At 40.1% G+C, this 8,556-nt stretch overlaps 1 protein-coding gene across 3 annotated transcripts in view; it reads left to right on the top strand.

Annotated features, from left to right (window-relative positions):
* Rhobtb3 (Rho related BTB domain containing 3) overlaps positions 1–8,556 on the top strand; it is a 56,701-nt gene that overhangs the window by 790 nt on the left and 47,355 nt on the right. For all 3 annotated transcript variants that reach the window (XM_033767577.1, XM_033767579.1, XM_010621862.3), the window contains exons 2-3: positions 33–258; positions 4,550–4,736. In XM_033767577.1, the coding sequence (XP_033623468.1) occupies positions 33–258; positions 4,550–4,736 (413 nt within the window). The remainder of the gene's footprint in view (positions 1–32; positions 259–4,549; positions 4,737–8,556) is intronic.

Raw genomic sequence — 8,556 nt, 5'->3', positions numbered from 1 at the left:
CCCTGCCCCTCGCCCGCTCTGTGCCCGTGCAGGTCCATTCACATCGTGGCGCTGGGGAACGAGGGCGACGCGTTCCACCAGGACCAGCGGCCGTCGGGGCTCATCCGCACCTACCTGGGGAGAAGCCCTCTGGTCTCCGGGGACGAGAGCAGCTTGTTGCTGAACGCGGCGGGCACGGTGGCGCGGCCGGTGTTCACCGAGTACCAGGCCAGCGCGTTCGGGAACGTCAAGCTCCTGGTCCACGACTGTCCCGTCTGGGTAAGGGGCGGCGGCTGCCCTTTGTCCCCGCCTCTGTGAATGTGAATGTGGAGGGTCCACTTTACCTGGGTAGGGTCTTGTTTTTACATTTTGGGAAAATCGTAGGTCCTTTGTTTCTGGGCGGAGGACCGAGTCAGTCCCCAGCACGCACTTGTGTGTGAGTTGTCCCTGCGTACACAGCTGACAGTTGAATGTGCCAACCCCGAGGGGCAGGGTCACCAACTTTCACTAGAAAGAGCAGTGTGTTTTCCCGCAGCCCTGTGAGGATAGGGTCATATCAGAGTGCCATAAATACAGCCCTCTGATAGCTCCACGCAGACCGGGAACGGTCCAGAAACAGTATACGTGGCCGAAAAGGCGTGAATGTTTTCAATTTTAATAACGCAGATACGTTTTTGTATTAGCCAGTTTGTGTTTAACGGTCCGTGAGTCACAAATGGTATTAATGTTTCGTAAAAATCTTTAAATGTGTGCTGATTGAATGAAATTGTAAAATTGATACATTTTAGCCTGATTCTTGGGTGTTTAATAAAAAGATGAAGGAATTTGCTTCTCGACACATAAATATTTTCAGTACACAATAACATGTTATATATATAAGCGAATATTTTTATTTAATCCTATTTGAAAATGTCTGATTCTTTACCCGTATTGCTATTGGTATATTATGGCTATAAGATTGCATTTTTTGTAACAGAAGAAACTGTTCGAAATATGCAAATTAGCATTATTTGAGATTTTACATTTAAACAGCAATTTTAAAAACCCTGAATCAGGGCCATAGGGAATTAGCATATCTTTCTAAAGAAATATGTAGAATACACTTTTAAAAATTATTATATCATTTTCCATTTTATGGAAAGATGAAATCACTTGTCCCCACCCATTTTCAGTGAACAGAAAGTTATGTTAATGTGCTGAAATAAATTAAAGGCAGGGCCTTCTGGTATAAGCAACGCTATTACACTCCTGGGAATGCTGATGATGGTGTTGCCAATAAGAAGCTTCTATGGAAAACTTACTGGCAGGAATCTCTGCAGTCAAATGAATTATTTCTTTTACTTTGGCCTTTTCATTATGAAAGATCTTACAGTCTAAAATCTTATTGGTTCTACATGCAGTTGAACAAATATTTAGTGGATAGAGTGAATAAATGTAGAGAAAATAATTGGTCAATTTCTAATGGGTCCTTGGACGTAGTAGATTACATCTGTAGAGTTCCACATTCTAAGGTGCTTTTTCCTCTTGGTGGTGAGTAAAGACTGTCAGAGATACCAGAATTGATTGTGTCAATCAGCTGGTACTGACTTTTGCACTGAATCAGAATATAAACTTAGCAGAGCAGATAGAGCACATGTTTTAATATCAAAAGGACGTGATTTCAGATCTCTATAGTGCCACTTCATGTCTTCGATAAATCATTTGCCTTCTCTTGGCCTTAATTCCCTATCTACAGAGTAATCATGCTAATCTGCTGCCTAGGGTTGTGTTAGGAATGAGTGAGATAGGGTAAAATTTTGTAAATGTAAAGGCTGGCTTCAGTGGGTGTAAGCAATAGCTATTATTATAACCCAGTGTTTATGAGACCCTTAGTACAGTTGTATGTCACTTACCCTAACATCAGTCAAAAATTTGTACCAATAGAGGACATCTGGACAGCAATTTTAGTCCCTACTCAGTGCTGCATTTACAGGCCCACAAATAGAATAAGAATAAAATTATTTCATTGTAGAAATTTAGATTTTTTTTTTTTAAGATGAGTTCAGTTCTCCAGATGTGGCTCCAAGCCCTTTGTTGCATAACCCCCTAGAGGAAATCCTGGAACTGATTTGCAAGGGGTGGGAGCATTTGATTTCCTTCATAATTCTCTAAGTCAGTGGAGCATTTTCTCTTTGGCAAAGCTCAAGAAGAAATGTGTTGCTGCTGCCTTGGGGTTGGAATGAGGTAGTTGTACTTCCCTTCCCTAGTTATTTTGTGTAGATCCTTGACCTTACTCTGACTCCTTGTACATAGTTGGCATTCTTAAAATAAATATGCTTCAAGTGTATTAGATGTAGTCTAGTATTTAGTATCACTCTCTCATCAGCCTCTTTTTTCAAACAGTTACGTTATTTCATTTCTCATTTTTAGATGTTTCCTGTTTACCAAGCATTTTGTAAAAAGGCATTGAAGTAATGCATTCACAATTTTCTCCTGCACGTTTTAAGCTCCATTTTTTTTTTTATAAGGTCTCATGTAGTTCAGACTGGCCTTGAACTCACTGTGAAGCTCAGGCTGGCCTCAAACGTGGCAGTGACCCTCCAGCCTCAGCCTCTGAAGAGCTGAGATTATAGGTGTATGCCCCAACTCCTAGCTTCTGATTTGTTTTACAAATAAAAGTACTCAGAATCTTTATATACTTGATACTATAGATTTTAATGATGTCTGAACCTTTTTTTTTTTTTTTTTGAGACAGGGTCTTACTATGTATTTCAGGCTGGCTGAGAATTTGTAGTGATCCTCCTGCCTCAGCCTTCTGAGTGCTAGGATTACTGACAGGCATACACCACCACTACACCCAGCTCCCAAACACATTTTTCCCCCATGGTATTTTCCCTTAAATGTCTCTTTTCCTCCATATACCTCTCCAGCAACCCTGGAATTTTGAACTCTTTGAAGTGTGTAAAGCAGCTACTTTTGATTTATCCTGTCAGAGTTACATGGCTACTTAGTATTGGTTGCATTTACATTAAGTTTTGAATCCTAGTTTTCTGACTTTGACTTCCTTTTTTTGTTGTGTACTCTGTAGTACTTGAATACTTTGAACTTGAATAGTGTAACAGATACAGCTGGAACCGAATGGGTTTTGTGGTTTGGAATTTGGAAGTTGGTGTAGGGTTCTTTTGGGAAGTGCCTGCATTTTTCTTTTTTTCTTGTTTTGGTACTGCGGATCGAACTCGGGACCTTGAGCTTAGGACGCAGGCAGCACAACCACTGTGCTAAATCCCTGGCCCAATGCTTGCATTTTCTTGGGCCATGTGGCAAATGGTTCTCAGTCTTTGCCCGTACACTCTACCAAGTTAAGTCTCTTCCCTTTAGTGTTGATAGTCCCGTTTACCTTTTTTTGTGTGTTGTTCATTTAAACTTCCTTCTTCACACCTGCTCTATCCATTGCACTTTCAATACTGTATTTATGTCTGGAAATGCTGTGTCTCAGAGGGTGCTTCTGAGAGATGGACAGGTGTGGGGTTGGGTATAGGGAATGGGAAGACACTTCAGTTCCCAAACGGGCATTTCTGTAGAACGTTCCTCCATGTTATGTGGACATTTCCATCGTAGGATAAAAGGTCTGTCTCATCATTTTGACCTTGACGAGTTGATTCAAACACTATTCACCCGTTTTGGGTTCAGTTTCAAAGTGCAAACTTTCATAGCCCAACACAGAGTTTGCCTGGCCAGCCACCATCTACTCTCTGATTTCCTTAGTCTAGCTTTGTGACATCCTAGAAATGCATCCTGAAGGCCATAGGAAAGGACAGATAGTGATTAATATTTAACCAGTCTATGAGAAGAAAGGGACTCGTGCATATTTGGCAACAGAATTAGGATATATAAATTTTTCTTTACCCTACTATTTGCACACAAATTTACTCATGGCCCTAATTCTAAATATAAACATTATTAGTGGCAGTATGAAAGTAGAGTTTAGAACTGGAAAGGTCTGTACGGAATTATGGGAGCAAAATACATGAATTGCAATTATATTCCTTCCCGTGTTATTGTCCCTTTAACACAGTTATGCATTGAAAAGTACACGTGGATTTTTCTAAGGTGAATGCCACGTAGGGAATACATGGAATTCTCAGTGTTTTGCGATTTGAAGTACTGAAAAATCCTGCAGTGTCTAACTAGGTCACAGAAAATCCTCTGAAGCTTTGCTGCTCTTACTGATATGCTTGCATCTAATGCTATGTCGTTACATTTTAAAAATTATTAGTGATAAAAAACAGTATAATTTTAAAACAAAGTGCTTGTTCTTAACTACACACATTGAAAGAGCTTGCTTATTTTATCAAACTCAAGAATTCTTTAGCTTGTTCAGCTAGTGCATAAGATGAATGAATACAAATTTTTTAAAAAATTGGCAGAGAGCAAACAGTTTTAATATTATGTAGGTACCTATTCAAAAACAAATTATATTCATTCCAAAAAGAAAATATAGCAAAAACATTGAATCAGAATGCTGTAGTTTATTTCATGATTTATTTGAAGATGAGTAGACTAAAGCTTGCTTGTCTGTGTTTTGGTCTAGGACATTTTTGACAGTGATTGGTACACGTCCCGAAACCTAATTGGGAGTGCTGACATCATTGTGATCAAATACAATGTAAACGACAAGTTTTCATTCCATGAAGTAAAAGATAATTATATTCCAGTGATAAAAAGGGCATTAAATTCAGTTCCAGTCATCATTGCTGCAGTTGGTACCAGACAAAATGGTAAGTTTCGAATTTTCTTTTCATAATGAGTGTGCATGTATGACCTTAAGTTTAAATAAAGCTGTTTATTAATGATTAATTGATTTTGTTTGAAAAACAAAATTATTATGGGTTCAAATGCCAGCTAATTGATATGGTATCAGATATCAAATATCTCTGTTTGATATGGTAATCATACAGCAAAAGAGAGGATCCCAAAGTTCTGTTGTGATTCTGTTACTACACATGTGTCTCAAATTGTTCTTCCACAGCCCTGAAAGAAGCCAGTGATTCTGTTCTGTGAGCCCTAGAACGCTCCTTCTGACAGTTCAAAGGTCCTCCCCAGAGGAAGGGTAGAGAGGTAGGCGTGGGAGCAGACTTTTGAGGTGGATGGAAGAGAGAACTGAAAACCCTGGCAGTGATGCCTGAGGAGAGGATCGCTTCCCCCATTGCAGATGGCCTGTTTTGGGGTTCAGGCAGTTCCAGTCACTGCTGTTCTGCATATGATTGTTTAATAATTCAGGGCCAGCCCAAGGTACACTAAGATTTGGTGGTATTTTACAGATTTTCTTGGTGGCATTTCCTCAGTAAAGCTGTCTTTGACATTTTATTTTTATTCATTAATTTCGAAACTTTTTTTTTTTTTTTGCTGTTTAGAAAAGTGAAGGACGTGAAGCTCGTTGATCTTAGGGTATAGATTAGTGCATTTGTTCCTGTGTACACATCCTTGCAGTGCTCCTGGAAAATTCCCTTGGGCCCTTTTCCCAGCTAATAACCCCTCTCCTCAAAGGCAACTGCTATTCCTACTTCTAGCAGCATACATTAATTTTACCTATTTTTGAACTTCATACAAATGGAATTTTATAGTACTGTATGTAGTGCTTATCTGTAGTTGGCTCATTTTATTGCTTTGCATTCTTTTGTATGAAGATGCCATAACTTAAGCATCTCTTCTCCTTTTGGTGATACTTAGGAATAGTATCAAAACTCTGATGCTCCCTAGGCCATAGGCTTAGTGTACGTTTAGCACTAGTAGATACAAATAAAGCAAGCTTGACCTACCCTTGCCCCTGCATCCTCTCAACTTCCCTGTCTTTTTCTCTTCCTCCTCCACTCCTTCTTCCTTTTTTCCTCTTTCTCCTCCCCGTCCTTCTGCTTTTTTTCCTTCTGCTCATGGTTCTTGAAAGAGTTGCCCATACTTCCTGAGTCCACTTCCTATTCCTTCTTCTGGCCTACTTCTACTTTATAGTCTAGACTACCATAGTCTCATTTCACCTTCTCACCAAGTTCTCATGTGGGGTTGCTAGTTATATCCTTATTGCCAAATTTAATACACTGCAGTTACAATTTTCTCCTTTAAATTATTCAGACATTTCTCTTACTCCACTTAATAATGTTACTCTTTTTTTCTTGGTTCTTCTAATTTTCTCTGACCCCAGCAATGAGTATTAACCATCATGAAGTTGTCTCCTGGGGATCCATCCTGAGGCTCTCCTTCTCCCTCTTTATCCAGACCATTAACCTGCTCATCATTTCCTCTATCAGTGCACAGTGATTGTCTGAGCTCTCTCCTGACCTGTGTCTCCATCCATACAGTTCTCCACCTCCAATCATCTGTGAATAACACAAAGCCTCTCCCTGCACCCAAACTAGAATGGCGCTAGACTTGCCTTTCTGTCCCACCCCCAACGTTTAGTTGATTAAGGAGCTCTTTTGGGCTGGGGATGTAGCTCAGTGGTTCCACTGCCTGCCTTGCAAGCGCAAGGTCCCATGTTCAATCTGGTACTCCCCAAAAAAATTTTTTTAAAAGCTCTTTTAATTTTACATTTTAAATAAATCTCAAACTCAGTGATCTTTGGGGGCTATGTAGGTTTTGATTGGTATTTTCTGAGAGAGAAGAGGGTGGCAATCAGTCTTCCTCCTGGCACGTTTCTTCACTTTTCACATCTTTCTGGCCTCAGACAACGGTTTGTGTTAATATTCATATTTCAACTCAGCATTCCAGTGTCAGCTGCCAAATATGCATGCACTGTAGGTGGCAGAGATGTTCCTGAGCATTGTTCATGTACTAGGACGTTTACCAAGTGTCTGAAAACCACTTCTACAACTTAAAAGTTTCAAAACCTAAAGTTAAATTTCCCCTAATAGTAGAATCTCCCATGGTTTCTGGAGAGCTGCCTGGTTGAGATAAATTTAATTAGAATGGAAAGAGACAGTGGTCTCAATCAAATACAGTTACAATGTCTTATTTTGCAAGTTTGGCAGATCTTAGGACCCTGTGAAAGAATATTGTTCAAGTTTCTCCCAGGCCTTTGGAAATGAACAAAAGGGCAAGGAAGGGCCTTTAAGCTTTAGCTTCATTAGCTTCATGATAAATTGACCCCTGGCCTCTTATTCTTAGTTTTCCCCTTGAAATAAATTCTCTCAGAATTATCATGCTAGAATAAAGGTCAGATTGTGACATCCACTGCTGGGAATTCTTTAGGAGCTTTCTTCTTCAATGACTTATTTTGCAAAATATTAAACCTAAGAAGGTTTGCAAGAATAGGACATTGAACCCCAAAATATATAGATCTATAGGGAAAAGGGGCCTGTAGGCAGGAAAAAATATAAAATAAGAGCCTCATGGGCTTTCTGGCAAATCCTGACTAGGAGAAGTTAAAACTTTACTGGAGAAAGCAACTGACAAGACAGAGGAGGTGGACAGGCAAAGCATAGGGGAGCCAGGTGCTTGGCCGGGGTAGCTGCCCTCGCCCACCTCCAGTAAAATGAGACAAGGAGCGACCACTTAAAAGAAAACTATTTAGTGTACAAAAATACACACCTGAGCATCTCTGTACACATATATACACATATACACACATGTAAAGATACACATGTATACACACATATATGTACACACGTGTGTGGCTATATATATGTATTCCCACTCTAGGGTGACTATGTTACTGCACTAGATAAATCACTAACTCAACCTTGTGATCTTGTTTTATTTTATTATTATTTATTATTATTATTATTAGAGACAGAATCTAGCTTTGTAGCCCAGGCTGGCCTTGAACTTGCCATCCCACTACCTCAGCCTCCCAAGGGCTGGCATTACAGGCGTGTGTCCCACACCTGGACACTAACTCAGCCTTCTACACAAGGGTCCTTCTAAGCTTGCCCTATGAATTCCAGAGATAAGGACGAGGACAAGTGGGTCAACTTAGAAATGTGCCCAGAGACAGTGGCCCCAGGTTAGGGTCGGGCCTGGGGTCCATCTGTGACAGCCCAGAAGAACCACCCCAGTTCGGACAAGTTCCAGGTAGGAAAGGACCCTGGCATCCCCAGATGCAACACACAGACGTGTGTGCACAAACACATGTGCACATTTTGTGTGTGAACCGTGTGCAGTTAAGTTGTAAATTATGGGACTTCTTCTCCCTTAATTACTTAAGCACGCATCTCTTAAGAAAAAGGCCATTATCTTTTTAGCCATAATAAAGCGTCACTCAAATTTAACATATTGTTATTTATTATACTATTTAAAATATAACCCGTATATCCATTTTCCCACTTGTTTCAATAATGTGTCTTATGGCTGCAGTTTTCCAGTCCAGGAAGTAAATTATACATTGGATTTATTTATCATGTCTCTCTAGTCTCCGTTAGTCCAGAATGGTTCCCCAATATGTTTTGGGTTTTTTGTTGTTAATGTTGTGTTTCTGTTTTGTGGGGGCATCTTTCATGACATTGATAATTTTTTATTTATTTATGTGTTTATTTAGGTACCGGGGATTGAACTCCGGTCCTTGCACTTGCAAGGCAGGCCACCGAACCACTGAGCTATCCCCGGCCT

The sequence above is a fragment of the Fukomys damarensis genome, unplaced genomic scaffold, assembly GCF_012274545.1.
Source record: "Fukomys damarensis isolate Sample0158 unplaced genomic scaffold, DMR_v1.0_HiC HiC_scaffold_3, whole genome shotgun sequence".
NCBI classification, from domain to species: Eukaryota; Metazoa; Chordata; class Mammalia; order Rodentia; family Bathyergidae; genus Fukomys; species Fukomys damarensis.
Note: the sequence above shows the minus strand (reverse complement) of the source record. Positions and strands in the feature narration are given on the sequence as shown.